General features: G+C 43.0%; 1 protein-coding gene across 1 annotated transcript in view; it reads right to left on the bottom strand.

The window, feature by feature from the left end:
* LOC126456455 (uncharacterized) overlaps positions 1-17,716 on the bottom strand; it is a 478,332-nt gene that overhangs the window by 96,030 nt on the left and 364,586 nt on the right. The window contains exons 25-26 of the mRNA XM_050092205.1: positions 13,600-13,701; positions 7,944-8,102 (exon numbers count right to left, since the gene is read on the bottom strand). Coding sequence (XP_049948162.1) covers positions 7,944-8,102; positions 13,600-13,701 — 261 coding nt within the window. The remainder of the gene's footprint in view (positions 1-7,943; positions 8,103-13,599; positions 13,702-17,716) is intronic.

Raw genomic sequence — 17,716 nt, 5'->3', positions numbered from 1 at the left:
TCCACTGGTAATTATTGACCGAATTTAAAAATTTAAAATGCTGTCACAATCTAATCATTAACAGCTATAACTTTACGTTGCAGGTTTAACACAACACTCCTAAGTATTACAGTTAGAACCTGTGTGCGCATCTCGAGACCACATAACTCATGGCGCGCAAATTACCCAGACTACATTCATCTAGTATTTGAGAAAGGGAGCACTTAGCGACTTCCAAGAAACTTTACACATAATTTCAAACCTTCAAGAAACTTTTCATCGGTATCTCTCCCTGCAAGACAATTAAAGAAAAAAGTTTATCGCGTACTACGTTTCAGCTGCTCATGCAGTGAAACTTCAACATCAGACGTGAAATTTTACTTTATTGTTTCTTTACTACCAACTATTCGCAACACATTTTCAGACAGTATTCGGATGTGCCACTGTGCCACTGAATGTGCCAGCAAAATTATATCATTTTACGACACATAGTTCAGGCCTGTCCTGAATCACCTTCATTTTTTTCCTATGTAAAGTCACTTGTGTACGAGATCGCAGTGGTTACGGAGACAGAATTAGTTAACAGAATCGTAACTGCCTGTGGTGTGATTCGAGACACACCAGGCATATTTGTCAGGGTGTGTCAGAATCCTGTTCGATGATGTCATGCTTGTATTGAGGTTGATTGCCGTCAGTTTCAGCACACTTTGTAAGACGCAGTACAAACGGTACGTTCATTGTATCGGTGATGGTACTTGAAGTTAACTGTAAGTAATGCAAATAGAAAAGTACACGGTAAAACAGATTTTATTCCCATTATCTCCTCAAGCTGTGTTCTCCGACCCCAGATTCCCTACCTCAAATTGTTCAGTGGAGCATCCTCTATATTTTGTTAAATTTTAGCACGCTCTTACGGAAATACTCCGTATAACGCGCTGCGAGTATTCCGCCAATGCATCAAAATCGAGTTTGCCGGCGTGTTCTCCCTTTTCCCCACTTCCTCATTCTTGGTTTTAACTAACAGTGCCCTGTTAATCTTCTGGGTGAAATGCTCATGTTTTCTGAACACTGTGTTCACGTGTGCGAGGTCTTTCGGCAAACTGTCTAGATCAGAAAAAAACCATACCAAGAATCAGGAAGTGGAAAAAGAGGAGAACACGCGGGCAAAACATTTAGCTGTTCTTCCTTTCATACGAAACATTTCGTTTAAAATAGCAAGAATCCTCTACAAATTTCTCGTGAAACTGATTTTCCGTCCACCATATAAAATTGCAGACCTTTTGGGATCAGTGAAGATGACTTGTTATTGAGGAAGGCTGGAATTTACAGAATACATTGTCAACGGGGTATGGCTTACACAAGATAGACAACACGTAGTACGTAAATAAATATGAATGTTTTAGTTGGAACACTTTTTACGCTTTGTGATAAATGGCGCTGTAATAGTCACAAACGTATAAGTTCATGGTATTACGTAACATTCCGCCAGTGCGGACGGTATTTGCTTCGTGATACATTACCTGTGTTAAAATGGACCGTTTACCAATTGCGGAAAAGGTCGATATCGTGTTGATGTACAGCTATTGTGATCAAAATGCCCAACTGGTGTGTGCTATGTATGCTGCTCGGTATCCTGGACGACATCATCCAAGTGTCCGGACCGTTCGTCGGATAGTTACGTTATTTAAAGAAACAGAAAGTGTTCAGCCACAAGTGAAACGTCAACCACGACCTGCAACAAATGATGATGCCCAAGTAGGTGTTTTAGCTGCTGTCGCGGCTAATCCACACATCAGTAGCAGACAAATTGCGCGAGAATTGGGAATCTCAAAAACAACGGAGTTGAGAATGCTACATCAACATCGATTGCACCCGTACCATATTTCTATGCACCAGGAATTGCATGGCGACGACTTTGAACGTCGTGTACAGTTCTGCCACTGGGCACAAGAGAAATTACGGGACGATGACAGATTTTTTGCACGCGTTCTATTTAGCGATGAAGCGTCATTCACCAACAGCGGTAACGTAAACCAGCATAATATGCACTATTGGGCAACGGAAAATCCACGATGGCTGCGACAAACGGATCTGACGTCCCCGGATTTCTTTCTGTGGGGAAAGTTGAAGGATATTTGCTGTCGTGATCCACCGACAACACCTGACAAAATGCGTCAGCGCATTGTCAATGTATGTGCGAACATTACGGAAGGCGAACTACTCGCTGTTAAGAGGAATGTCGTTACACGTATTGCCAAATGCATTGAGGTTAACGGACATCATTTTGAGCATTTATTGCATTAATGTGGTATTTACAGGTAAACACGCTGTAATAGCATGCGTTCTCAGTAATGATAAGTTCGTAAAGGTACATGTATCATACTGGAACAACCGAAATAAAATGTTCAAACGTACCTACGCTCTGTATTTTAATTTAAAAAAACCTACCTGTTACCAACTGTTCGTCTAAAATTGTGAGCCATATCTTTGTGACTATTACAGCGTCATCTGTCACAAAGCGAAAAAAGTGGTCATATTTCTTTACGTACTACACGAATATGTAATAAAAAATGGGGATCCCTATCTAGAAAAACGCAGTTGATATCCGTTTGACCTATGGCAGCGTCATCTAGCGGGCCAACCATAGCGCCATCTGGTTTCCCCCTTCAAGCTAGACAAGTTTCGTTCTTTGTAGTGTTTTCGTTAGACGCTTATTTCGTGAGATATTTGGCCCGGTCACGATCAATGGACCACCCTGTATATACTGCGTAACGGAGGAGCTCTTCGTCAGTCTTCACTGCCTCATCTGAAGATAACTGGCAGGTGCCCAGTCGAAATGTGGTGCGATGAATTAAACGATGCAAGCCCGAATCTTGTTTGAACATGTCTTCTCTAAACTGACATTACCTTTTATTTAACTTTTTGTTCTTTCATTTTCCAAGTTTACCTCTAGGGCAAAGGTAGTTGTTAATAGGGCAAGTTCCATAACAAGTCTTTCAGTTGCCCAAAACAACAGCGGCCGTACTACGGTTGGTGCTTCTGGGCGTTTGCCAGCCGGAGGAGTTATTCTTAAAGCCTTGCGTCGCGAGTGCTGTTGGAAGCGGCGCCACGGATCACAGGAAGACCGCATACCACCCGGCATCCAAAATTACTGCCCTTTGTGCTGTCTTTGGCTCTGTGGGTCGCTCGTTTGGTTTCCTAGCCGGCTTAAACAGTGAAATATCTCTCTGCGTGTTCATTCTAGCGCATTAACAGTTTTGATCCGAATAAACAATAAAACAAACTATCACGTATATATGACCAAAGCATGTGTTTATTATATTTTACATTTGGAATAAATGTAAATTCCTGTATATGCTGTTGTTAAAATACTTCGATGTTTTTGGCAGGCTTGCTGTTGTTATATTTTAATGATAAAATTTCCTTCGACTGCTCGGTTGTATCCCATTTTTTCCTTTCCATCTCTTCACTTCTACTTATCTATTACATCTTTGTCTTTAATGATTTGTGCTGTATGATCCAAACATAGTAATCCTCTGCAGTTTTCCCCGTTTACCTCTCTCTGTACTCTGTCATTATTCAACGCGCACATGACATATTTCCCGCCAAGCTGTTTGCGCTAAGGTTTTCCAACAACTAGTCTGTTCGAAAAAAAATTTATTCGTACCTAGCTAAAAACTCGGACCCAAATTTGTGGTTATATCTACATCTCTAACTATACTCTGTGTAGTCTCACGGTTTGCGGTAGAGAGCATTTCGTGAATCCTTACGACTTCTTCCTTTTATCATCGATTCTCAAGTCTAGGTAAGCGTTCATACGAGGTCGATGTTCATTAATTTTAATTTCATGAACATTTTGTGAGGGATATGTGGAAGAGTTTAACACGTTGCTTGGCTCTTCTTGAAACGTACATTATCTGAATTTTAACTGTAAGACACTCCGTGATGCACGTACCTCTTATATCGTCGATGAGCGATTCTGCAGCACACTCGCGCTTTCTAAATAAGCCGGTGAGAAACTGATTGCTCTTCTTTGGGTATTCTTTACCTCTCTTTTATATCTGCCCTCTAGGGACTACAAACTCACTGGTCAAGAAATTCCTGGCAATTAACAGGACGACTAAGTATGTACTGATACTTATTGGAAGATCTTTAGCCTGCAGTATCAGTCCGGCATCTGCCTTTTCTACAGTTAGTTTAGTGTTACCATTTCAGTTTAAATCGCTCTGAAGACATACTCCTAGATCTATTACGGCTGTGTCAAGGGCGTAGTTGCTTGTATTTTCGGAAAGTAGACCCCTGATTTCTGGTGGCTCAGTACAGAGTGACTGTATTTCAATCCACAAAGTAACGGGAATTCAGTTGTGACCATGACAGCTCCTAGTATTTCAGCTGTAAATGATCCAGCCATCTTTGGGAAAAGTCAGATAGACTGTAAAGCGCTCCTATACACCTCACACAGGGTATTTCATAGTCTTTAAATCAAACATCTAAGAGTGATACATTATGTCTGGGGAACAACTTTTTTTAGAGACAAAATGTTCGCTTACGCTTCCTGGCGAAGTTAAGGTGTCCTTCAGTATTCTCCGACCTCGGGACAACGAGATTTCACCGAAGTAGCAGGGTGTTATAACAAGATGTGCTGCGTAGCACCTACCCCAGTAAAATGATAGAATTATTTTCTGCAAGAAAACCTTAAGAATCAGTATCTGTAAGTAGAGAAAGATACCGGGTGGTTATAATTAAAGTGCAGCTTCTCACAGAGGTCCATTGTGAGCTGAAATTATCGTATGGTTTGGTAGATAATCTAATGAGTTAATGCAAACTCGATTTGCGCTGGAAAAAATTAGTTCCTGTTTTGGTCATCAGGTACACATCTGGCGCTGTGAATGCAAGGAAGATGTATAGAAATGTTTCCACATGTAATGGATTAGGGATGAGACATGGGCAGAAAGGGCCAAACAAGTGAGAAAGGCATAATGTTCTGTTTTTATTAACTGATGCTTACACAATTTGTTAAGTATTAGCGTCGGAGACTTTGACGGAATGCTCTACAGCGCCAGATTTGAACCTAGTGGCCAAAATTGGAACTAATTGTTCCCAGAGTAAATCGGTTTCCGCCTTAACGCAGTAGCACATCTACCAAGTTTCGCTATCACACGATAATTACAGCCCACACTGGGCCTCCGTAAGTAGCTACGCTTTAATTATAACTACCTGGTATTTTAGAAACAAATGAAGAACTTTGAATTTACTGTGCATACCAAGTTCCACACGGAGCAGATGACTGGTTTACAGTTAACACACCAGGCATACACACGATGCAGATTGCCTACGGCCTGCCGCCTCTCAGGGGCACAACCTAAGGCCCTGGAAAGCATCACCGAAAATTTTGTATGTAACAAAACTTGTTCCCCATGACGTCTGACGCAAAGACTTTGGAGTACCCTGTATAATGGGGCGAGTATGTATGAGTAGACTGCAGAAATATACGCCACCGTGATCCCTTTGTGAAGGATGGGGCTTCAGAAATTCCGGTCGGCAGAGAAACCATGCCGTCGTCTGCAAGAGTTAACTGTCGGCAGTGGGGAATTCCATATTTTTTCAAGATTAAAACTGTCATCACGATTAATTAAATTAGCCGTCAAACTATTTCAGTGGCTTGCCTGAGAAGGATGAAGCAGATCTTATAATCAAGGCGTTCTCATAAACTGTGGTGTGGCTTTCTGTATACAGTGCCCAGCCGCGGTTGATTTGTCAGGTTGCAGCAAGTGGGTATAGCGTCGATGTTCCACACGCAGTTACAGAATTGTACCTAAAGTACGTCCATTATTACGTAAATCACGCCGGCACGGAATCTTATGCATGCCTGCCTTCTGTAGAATGAAGTACTCCTTCACAGTTCCAACGGCCGTGGCTATCATTGCAGCTGGCACAAAGATAACCTTAACTTCATGTTTGGAGAAGGTGTGACCTATTTCAGAACAAAGATTCCCTATGAACTGTAAGAAGGCCATGGACTAGAATGTATCCTCATCAGCTTCTTTAGATGAGACATGCGCCTTCGGGTTGAACTGCAAAGCCTTGTAGGTCTTCCATGGTGGACAGCAGTTGTAGACAAACACTTTTAGAGATTTTCGAGCTCACCTAGTAACTGGTCTTTGTCAACAAACATATGTGCCCTGTGTAGTGGTGCTTTCAGGACACCACTGGTCTCCACAGGATAATAACAAATATCAGCTCACAGCTACAGTTCTACAGGGTGAGTCACTAACTATTGCACCTAAAATAACTCCGAAAGTATGACAGTAGCTGAAAAGTTTGTGGGACAAATGTTGCATGGGACAACGGGGGTCATAATATGACGTTGGTTTTCTGTTGCTAGGTGGGGTCGCGCCAGACATATGAAGGTCAATTTTGTTTCCTTTTTTAAGTGGGATGCTATAGTCTTATACTTATTCTCTAACAGCGGCTATATAGACGAATCCAATGATGTTTAACAGTAAGGTCTTTGAAGGTCAACGAAGGTAAAAAAGGTGGCATGAACGTCCATTTGCAGAAGGTGTTCGAAGTGATGAACATTGGTATCAATGCGGTGCTGCAGTCTTCTTATCATGGATTGAGTGGTATTCCTTATCACTTTGGCAATTATCGGAGCACGTGCTCTGACAATTCTCTGGGTTTTTTCTTGTGGGGATTCGTAGAAGACATTGTTTATGAAGACGTTCCAACTACTCCTGAAGATATGCGAGAGAGACCTTCGTTGGCCTTCAAAGACCTTACTGTTACGCATCATTGGATTCGTTTCGATAGCCACTATCAAAAAATCAGTATCATACTATAGCATTCCATTCTTTTTTTTTTAAAGAAAAAGTTGACTTTCATATCTCTGAAGCGACCTCACCTAGCAACAAGAAACCAACGTCACATTATGGCTCCCGTTGTCCTCTGCAAATTTTTTCTCCACAATCTTTTCAGCTCCTATCATACATATGAGTCGGCTTGTGAGTACGCAGTGCCATTTTTGTTTGTCGTTTGATTTCTTACCTCAATTACACTCTACATCTTTACACGACAGTGTAAATTTTGTTCAAATGGTTCAAATGGCTCTGAGCACTATGGGACTTAACTTCTGTGGTCATCAGTCCCCTAGAACTTAGAACTACTTAAATCTAACTAACCTAAGGACATCATACACATCCATGCCCGAGGCAGGATTCGAACCTGCGGCCGCGCCTAGAACCGCTAGGCCACCACGGCTGGCTTGTGTGAAAATCAGTGGTCACCTGATGATGGACTGAAGAAGCCGAAAGCCTGTCCGGGGACAAATAAACATAATTTTGCAAACCAGTAAGAACGTGTTTTCTGTTAAATAATGCTCTGTTCTGTCAAGCACCAACGGAAAACTCCGTCAGTGTAATAGTTCCGCTGCATTGTACCACTTTCCGTAATTTTTGGCTACCCCCCAACGGTTGTTCATTGTCTTCCCAAATTTTTTCAGCTGCAGGCCATCACAGGCACCATGAAGATGAACAAAATCCAGCATTGAGGGTTGATATTCAGCCGACGATGAGATAATCAGCGTCGATTCTCAGGCTTGGATGGAACAAGGGGAAGGAAATCGACTGTGTCTACATCACAGGAACCTGCCAGTATTAAGCGATTGGGGGAAAGCACGGAAAGCATAATGTGGGTGTCTGGGCGGTTAGTTGAAACCCACTATATCTGAATATGACTACTAGTTCGCGCAAAGTATGTGAAAAGACCTTATGCTACCAATGAAAGATTTTCAACTATAGAAAGTGGAGATGTAGGGTTAGTTCCGGGATCATCCATACATCTTTAATATTAGCTAAGTCCTTCAGACGACGAGTGAATGCTTTAATTCCAATTTTCAACTATCTACTGGATTTCCTCAAGGAAAGTGGCGTCCCATTGGCGTGGTCATGCAACAGGGTACTCACCGAAGGAGTCGTTAGCGAGGCGTCGGTACATCTCGACGGTGGCCTTCCTGTGCACCATGCGGTGCGTGATGGCCTGGTACTTGCGACGGAAGTCCCGCTCAGAGATGGTCGACTCGAGCGAGTCCCGGCGTTCGCTCGTCCCGTCGCTTGCCTTGTCGTCTGTGAAACGAAATGTGACAGTGTTGGAAACCTGCGACGTGCCTCACACTGCATGAAGTAAAAACTAGAAAACGTTTCACCAAACTAAAAGTAAGGTATCAGCGTCCAAGCCGGCTGAGCTCATCAGAAGGTCGTAAGCTTTAGATGAATGTCACTCCCATCATCTTCTGGAGCAGTCAAAAACTCACCCGGCTGGAAAGCTGAACACTTTATGTCAGAGTCATCTCAGACATTTTTAATCCAAATAATGAAAAAGTATTTAAAGTCGAGTCTAGCCATGTATGGAAGTGAAAAATGGACGATAAATAGTTTGGACAAGAAGAGAATAGAAGCTTTCGAAATGTGGTGCTACAGAAGAATGCTGAAGAGTAGATGGGTAGATCACATAACTAATGAGGAGGTATTGAATAGAATTGGGGAGGAGTTTGTGGCACAACTTGACAAAAAGAAGGGACCGGTTGGTAGGACACATTCTGAGGCATCAAGGGATCACAAATTTAGCATTGGAGGGCAGCGTGGAGGGTAAAAATCGTAGAGGGAGACCAAGAGATGAATACACAAAGCAGATTCAGAAGGATGTAGGTTGCAGTAAGTACTGGGAGATGAAGAAGCTTGCACAGGATAGAGTAGCATGGAGAGCTGCATCAAACCAGTCTCAGGACTGAAGACCACAACAATAACAACAACAATTTAAAAAAGCTTCAACATATTTTGATATCTTACAAGGAGACCATACGGCTACCGGATTTCTGTAACGTTTTATATATGTTGTATGTTAAGTTCAGAACTCAAATATCAGTCCCAAAAGCACTTCGACGCAACTTTCAAAAATTCTCGAGAACATCGACTTTGTAGCTATCCGAACGTCTTTAACACCCTAGAGCAAGTTGTTATTTGATGGCTCATGTGGCCTTGTGGTACATTGCTTGCCTACCACATGGGTACCCAAGCTACGATTCACAGTTGTGGTAGATTTTTAAACAAAGGTCCATGTTTCATGAGAATTTCCGTGAAGTGAAAAATACATAACGAGTAAAAAAAAAATTAATTTGTAACTTCTTTTGACGTTAAACCATCTTTATCAACAATCTTTTACAAAAGCTCGGTAATTAAGATTTTGTATTTGCAATGAAAACTACACAGTTCTATCACGTTAATCTGAACACATGTCATAAGCCTGAATAAGCATCTTTTACAGTGCGGACAGCTGTGTGACGTAGAGGAAGAGTGTCAATGGGGTTCTGGGAAGTACCGACAGGGTCGTGAAGTCATGCTGTGGCCAGCTGCGCCAGGTTTCTCGGGTGACGTTACATGGCACGTACAGCTCGATCGAGGTGGTCCCGCAGATCCTCGGTTGGGTTTAAATCCGAGGACTTCGGTGGTGATGGGAGTACAGTAAACTCATCCCAGTGTTTATCGAACCACACACGTACACTGCGAGCTGTACCACACGATGCACTGTCCTGAGTTCAGTGCAGAAGAAAAACAAACGGGTAGGGATGGACATGCTACCAGAGGCTAGAAGCATTCTTGTGTTGATCCATTGTTCCTTCCAGAATTACGAAATCACTCAGGGGGAATTACAAAAACATTCCTCACTCAGTAACACTTCCTCCTTCTGCCTAGACCGTTCCGACGATAGTTGCATGATGTCTGCCACCCGCCCGATGCAGCATAAAACGTGATTCGTCTGAAAAACCCACCATTCGCTACTCAGTGGACGTTCAGTTGCGGTATTGGCGTGCAAAATCCAGTCTTCGTTGCTGATGAACAGCAGTCAACATGGTTGCATTGCTCACGCTCCTGCTGCAGAGGCCAATATGCAGCAACGTACGCGAATGGTCGATGAGGATTCAAAAATCAAATGGCTCTGAGCACTATGGGACTTAACATCTGAGGTCATCAGTCCCCTAGAACTTAGAACTACTTAAACCTAACTAACCTAAGGACATCACACACATCCATACCCTAGGCAGGATTCGAACTTGCGACCGTAGCAGTCGCGCGGTTCTGGACTGAAGCGCCTAGAACCGTTCGGCCATCAGGCAGGCGGTCGTTGAGGAGACAGTGTTGGTAACGCCTTGGTTCTCTCGGCGGACAGCTGCTCAGTAGCTGCACGTCTATTCGCCCGTACACGTCTTCGCAGCCATCATTCACCCCTGTCATCTATGATTCGTGGCACACCACAATTGTTTTAGTGTCATTTTGAATAGTGCCATTTTGCCATGCACGGTGTACTTTAACCACAGCGACACGCAAGCGGTGCACAAACGTAGCCATTTCGGAAATGCTTACATCTTCGGCCCGAAAGCCAATGCTCATATCGTTTTTGACGTCATATTATTTTCTCTGTTGGTACATTACAACAACGACTGCAATGTTTTCCGCGTCCTCCGGACACGATTTATGTATCCTGCACCGCAAGTACTGCCACCTGCCACCCTTGAGTGGTAATTGCTCGTTGATGTCGAACAAAGGCGGTGGTCACATTAATGTGACTGGACAGTACAGATTTTTGTGTGGGATGTAATTAGAAATAAGAAGACATGAATTTTTCGTGTAAATGACTGTTAGACACGTGTTAATTACGATGTGCTTGGTGAATTTTATATTTAAATGAGTAGATAATCAAATTAAACGCGGAAAAAATCCATGGGTGAAAGAAATGCACTGGGATCTAGAAAAATACGGGATCACGGCAGAAGAAATTGTGAACAGACAGATCTTTAGGAAAAAGGTTCCGGAGGTGAAGGATTTCTTCGAGGAGAAAACGAGGAAGAAAAGAGTATTCTCGGCAGAAGAACGTGCACGAGTGAGCCAACGGATGAAGGAGTACTGGCGAAAGAGGAAGGAAGAGAACTTTAGAAAGTGAGGGAAGTTGTGTAACGTAGCCCTTAGATGGCTGTAACGAAAATAAATAAATAAAGACGGGAACCAGATTCTAATAAGCAATTACTAGCATTGAGTGCTATTGATACTTTCCACCTTTACTTGTTCACGGAGATGCTTGTACAACATGCAGATACCTTTAAAAATCAGTATCAGCCAGGAATCGAACCCAGGACCCTAACGGGGCAGGCGAGCATTCTACCACAGAGTCACATTACCCGTAGAAAATAAGCGATTTTTTTAAGGTATTAAAAATATTCGGGAAACTTCAAAGTCGATTTCCTGAAGAATTTGAGTTTCATTTAACTTCTTTGACTGATATTTAAGTTCTGAGCGTGACGTACCACGAATATTAAAAATTACAAATATACGATTGCCGTTTGTCATCCTGATTAGCTGTTTTTTTTTTTTTTGCGTCGCCGTTTAAATTTCAAACAACTGTCGAAGTGTTATGCTGCCTTCTGCATACTCAGTTGCCGCCAAGTTGTTGAAACAGTCACTAACGTCCTCTTTCAGTTTGTCATCATCTCCACATTGCTTTCCTTCTGAAAAACAACTTAGCTTGCGAAAAATATGTTAATCAGTCGGGGAGGAGTCCCGTCTATAACGCGGATGTTGAAAAGCTTTACACTTAAAATGCAGAATGAAATCTGTCAGCGAAGCAGAAAGCGGCCGAGCGTTATCGTGAAGTAGTACAATGCTTGTGCACAACAATCCACGCAGTTCGTTTTCGGTCTTCTCTCTGGGCAAAACGCTGAGGTCATAAACTTTTTGGTGCTTGGAATTTGTTTGATTTTTTTGTTTTGATCTACTGGGGATTGTGGGTAATGCCATTCCACAGCCTAATATTTTGTTTCTGGACTTTTCTGCAAATCCAGATGTCGTCACTATAAAGATGTGGTTCAAAAACTCCTCGTCATCCTTGCCGTGCCGGGCGAGAAAATTAATTGCAGCTACCGTTCACTGTTTTTTGTGTTTGTGTATCAAAAATTGAGGTACCCATCTGGCATACACTTTTCCATAGCCCTAATCACCACTAGCAATTTGATAAAGATGTGATCTTGAAATTAAAAAAAAATCGCAGGTTCAGTTCATCTATAGTGAAATGACTATTGTAACTGTCCGACTACAGACAAAATTATGGAAACACGCACGAAATGCTTGTGTATCGTGTATTGAAATGGGGACATAGAAACGACAGGTGGCTTCGCCCCGCCGTAGCCCTCAGTGGTTCACAACCCCACAACAGGCCACAGCAGTCCACCCCCCCCCCGCCATGGCTGTGTCACTGGATGAAATTCATATTAATTGCATCATATGAAAAATAACTTGGGGTGGGATTACAAGCCACAAGGAATGTAAAAATAGTTTTCAGAATACATGCCACAAGTTTAGTTTTATGATGGGACTTTTATTTTTATGGGAGGATGTGTATGACTGTGAGATGAAGTTATTTTGAATTTATTACGTGTTTTCATTTAAAGTGAGAGTTCTGTTATAGGGAGTGATAATTATTCTGAGACTGAGTTCTTAACCGTCTGAAGTCATTATGTGGGAATTACTCGTGTGTAAGATGTAAAATGCACATTTAGGGCTCCAAGGAAACTTTAAATAATTATCCATTGCGCTTTCGTGGTAGGCCCCTCTTGGTGGACAGTTGAAGCGAGCCAGGACAGTAAGAACAATATTATCTGTGATCTTTAGCTCTCGCAAAAGGGAGATCTTTTAGTTAAACAAAATCAATAAAACACATTAAATAAAAGAATTACCAGACTATTCTGTTGCATTTTTTCCTCAATCCTTGATTTGCGTTTGTCGCTCGCAACAGAAAGGTGGGCTGATCGTTCGTCATTCATTTGTGTGCCATTGAAATTCATGCAACATTCAACATGTTTCCATTAACTTCGGTTATCTGTATGTAAATTTCGATGAGGCGATCGTTCTACGCACTCAGGAACTGTATTACAATACGAATTTGACATTTGGCAGGACTGTTAATTTTGTCGCACATTATAAAATAGCACAGTAAACGACCGTTCCTTTCAGTATTAGCTTTACCTGGCGCCAGCGGTTAGAAGGTCTGTGAAGCAACGGCGTGGTTGGAGGCAGAGCAAAAGTTCATTACATTTACAACGACCCTGGTATTAATCGAACAATTCAAGGATGTACACCTGTTTACACTGTCCAGTGCGCACAACATTTCAGCGACCAGTCGTATTGACATGCAACACCCAGTCTGTCGCTTGTGTTCTCGGCAGTGATCTTGTATGGCGCGCACAGTTTGTCCAAAATATGTTTTCCCACAGTGACACGGACTTTGGTACACCCCGGCCATCCGTAAACCCAGATTAGCATGGGTAATAAAAACACTGTTTTGCAGGCGTAATGGTCTAAAATTCTCTTGAAAACCGTATTTATCCATTTCGAGAACACTGGAAGCTGTTTCGAACGCTAATGGGTTTCTTACGCATGGTAATCTGTTTGGTGTTTCCATACTTTTGTCAGCATCCTTTATTTTCCAACCACTGGCAGGCAATGTGTGTGGATGTACTGTATTTATAAATGATAGGAAGTCCAAACATTAGGACGGGTAGTTTAAGCCACTTACCTTTGTCCTGCGACCTGGATTCCGGTTTCTGCCACACGTGCACCTCTTCAGTTTCGCCAATGTAGATCCACGTTGCTTTCTTGTACGTTTCCGCATACACACCTGAACAGATAATCAAAGCAATATATGCCCTGTCTCTTCCGCTGTAGGCCAGAAATCGCTGTATTCACTGCCGCAAGAGATACTCTAATACAAGGTTATCCAAAAGAGCCTCCAGGATTTCAGAAGTATGTGCGAAAACTCTACGACACACAGAAAACAGACATACGTCAGTGGACAGAGTATATCTCCAGCTTTTTAACTTACATTACAGTTGCTCAATATGGGCGCCATGTGTGACGTGACAAATGTCAAAATTCATTGAAATCGATGTCACAAATTGCCCGGGAATGGGCGATAGCTCCCAGCCTTGGAAATCTATTCACCTGCAGGCGCAAACTAATTCAGTGCGACAATACGTAGTGGATGGTTTGCCTAAATTCTCTTGACATACCTGCCCACTAGTGGAACTAGGCCATGGCACGTATTACGAAATGAACTTGGAGAGGTGCTTTATCCACTAGTACGCTATCTGATTAAAAAGTAACTCGACACTTTTTAGTGGATATTAGTATCGCGTATATGTATCCTTCATCTTTATGACGGCTTCAACTCCTTTCATTGTCTGAATGTCTGCGGAGGAATGGCAGCCCGTTTTCCCTTAAGAACCTAAACCAGAATGGATAATGATATTGGAAGCTGGAATCTGGAGTGAACAGCCCATTCTTCCTTAAGGACCGAAACCAGAGTAGGTAGGAGGCTGGAATCTGGAGCGGAGTCGAGTTTCTGACTCATTCCAAATTGGTCCCATTGGATTTAGATCGGAACTCTGGGCAGGCTAGACCATTTCCGGAATGCTATTGTTCACAAACCATTGCCTCACAAATGCTACTTTATGACAGGGCGCATTGTCATGCTGATAAAAACAATCATCATCTCGTAATTGTTCCCCTGCTGAACGCGGTACAATGGTGTAAAATGTGATCATGTCATACCACATTTAGCGTTTTCTTAAACGCTATAAGAGGACCACACACTAACCACGAAAAACACTGCCATACCGTAACACCGTCTCCTCCGTACTTCACTGTCGGAACTATGCATGATGCCAGGCAACGTACTCCAGGAATTCGCCAAACTCATGCCTTTCCGTTGGATTGCCAGAAGGTATGAAGTGATTCTTCACTCAAAATCACTCGTTTCCTGTCATCCAGGTACCAATGGCGTCGCTCTTTACACGATCCCAAGTGACGTTTAGCACTGACCACAAAATGTGTGGCTCATAAGGAGCTGCTCGATCACTGTCCCCCACTCTTTTGAACTCCATACGCACAGTCACTGTGCTTCCTGGACTCCTGGTAGCATTCTGTAACTCATGAATGATTCCTTCCGCTGGACTCTTGCGATATTTTACTACCACCCTCTGCAGGATTCGACAGTCCCGTCCGTAGGTACATGAGGTCTGTCTGGTCTTCGTTTAGTTGTGGTTATTCCTTCGTGTTTCCACTTCACAACCACATCATCAACAGTCGACTTGTGTAGCTCTAAAATAGTCGAAATGTCCCTGGTATATTTGGTACTTACGTCACATCCAATGACTAGTCCACGTTCGAAGTGACTGAGTTCTCCTGATTGGTTGGTTGGTTTAAAGGCGGGAGAAGGGAGCAAACTACGAGGTCATCGGTGCCTTGTCCCTAATAAAACAATGCTGCAAGTGTGAGAATAAAACGGACGAAACATATAAAACAAAACGGAAAGAAAGGAACAGCCACAAGAAAGAAGGGAAGGCAACGAACACTAAAAGGAACAAAAGAGGACAAGAAAACAACCGAGAGACGCTTGAAACAGAAGAGACTAAAACATGAAAGCAGATTACAGTGGCTGGCCAACCACGAGGATAAAAAGGGAAAGCCAGCCACTCTGCAACACATTAAAACCTCCACACTAAAAGCACTAGGGTGGAGGACACAGAGGGGCAAAGGACATGCGCTAAAACCTACATAGAAGTATAAAACCCACTCTCACGGATAAAACGTAAAACTAAAGCTGCTGTGGGGGCATTTTCGCCCAACACCGAAGGCAGGGTGCTGGGAAAGTTAAACATCTGCCGCAGAGCGGCTAAAAGTGGGCAGTCCAGCAAGAGGTGGACGACTGTCATTTGGGAGCCACAGCAACACTGAGGTGGGTCCTCGCGACAGAGTAGCTAACCATGCGTTAGCCATGTATGGTCAATGCGGAGCCGGCAGAGGACAACTGATTCCCTGCGAGAGGCGTGCATGGAAGACTTCCACACATTCATAGTCTCCTTAATGACACGCAGTTTGTTGTGCGTGCTGTTATGCCATTCCGTCTCCCAAAGCCGGAAAACTCTGCGGTGTAAGACAGAACGCAGGTCAGCTTCGGAGATGCCTATCTCCAGAAGAGGTTTCCGCGTCGTCTCTGTGGTCATCCTGTCGGCAAGTTTGTTGCCGGGGATTCTGACATGTCCTAGGGTCCACACAAACACCACGGAACGGCGGGACTGTTCCAGGGTATAGATGGACTCCTGAATGGACGCCACCAGAGGTGAGCTCTCCCGATCGACATATTCTGCTGTTACTACGCCTCTACTGGCAACACAGTATTCTGTCCCTCGTTTTATACCGGCTGGTCCGTTTATCGCGACATTTAGTGCACAGTTCCTCATTACTCAGGTGTGTCCAGATATTTTTGATCACATAGTATATGTGTGGCTTTTCTGTATGTCTTGTCGTCTTCTGAAATCCCGGAAGGACTTAAGAATAATTCTGCATACAGCAGATATTTTGCAGTACTCGTACTGATACAACTTCCAAAACAGAAAACGATTTCACTATTTTCCTAGAAGTCGTTACAAACATAGAAACAGTACTACGCTGCATAAGCACTTATCATAGTCACTCGCAGATACAGATACGAGCTATGGACTTATAAAAAACGGGAGATGGCAAACTGTTTCCACTAGGATCTTGCTCAGGAACGCAATGTGGAATTCTTGCTTAGTTCCCATTGGCCATTGCCTGACTGTCAAGTCTTTGGACTTTAATGTCCGGTTGAAGTGAGACAGAACTGATATATGAACCTCCCTAACAGCGTCACTTCGCCTACCGTTACTCCTGTAGGACCATTGAAACAACTGTGGAGGGCAGAAAATCGACATGGCTTTTCAAGGAAAATGGTTCAAATGGCTCTGAGCACTATAGGACTTAACATCTATGGTCATCAGTCCCCTAGAACTTAGAACTACTTAAACCCAACTAACCTAAGGACAGCACACAACACCCAGTCATCACTAGGCAGAGAAAATCCCTGACCCCGCGCTTTTCAAGGACCTTGCTGAACTGGACTCGGGTTAATTTAATAGTATAGCATGAGTGGACGTAGGTCAGAGTCAGAGAGTGTTTACTGTCTATGCAAGTGCTATCTATGGCGTTGCATGGAAAACGATACCAGTGCAGGCTGGCAGCGATCTGCGCATGACCTGCTAAGATCCTAAAATTAGTATCTCTAATTTAAAAACAATAACGCTCAGGTTATATTAGGAACAGGAAAGTTGGTTGAAACCGTAAGCGAACAGCAAAGAAATTCTAATGAGGAGAACACGGCAAGCGCCATAATCCGTTTTCCCAGGAATTTCGCTCAGTGTGAGAAGAGTCAAAATAGACGCTCACGTGTCTCGGCTTGTCCGTATATACTCGACTGTTTCTGAGGTAACGATAACGACGGTCAAAGCTTTCGACGTAATGTAGATGCCTTTTAGCGCGCATTAATCTGAGCTGAAATTGTCGCACAGCGGCTAGTGGCGTGGGCTCTCAGTTTTGAGCTCCGTGTTCGTAACTCGCTTATTCGTTTTATTTATTTAATTTTTTTTCATTTAACTACTCATGTCCGTAGAAGGTTACTACAACGAATGTTTCTTATCAAGTTATGGGATACAAGGGCGTTATATTAAAGTTAAAGCAATTACAGCCTTCGGTCGCAAAAAGTAAGTCTTCTGACCTGGTTTCGACACTTCTATGAGTGCCTTCATCAGAAAATTAAACATTCAATTAGCCTATCT

The sequence above is a fragment of the Schistocerca serialis genome, chromosome 2, assembly GCF_023864345.2.
Source record: "Schistocerca serialis cubense isolate TAMUIC-IGC-003099 chromosome 2, iqSchSeri2.2, whole genome shotgun sequence".
Classification (NCBI taxonomy): domain Eukaryota; kingdom Metazoa; phylum Arthropoda; class Insecta; order Orthoptera; family Acrididae; genus Schistocerca; species Schistocerca serialis.
This window is presented reverse-complemented; position numbering and strand designations above follow the sequence as displayed.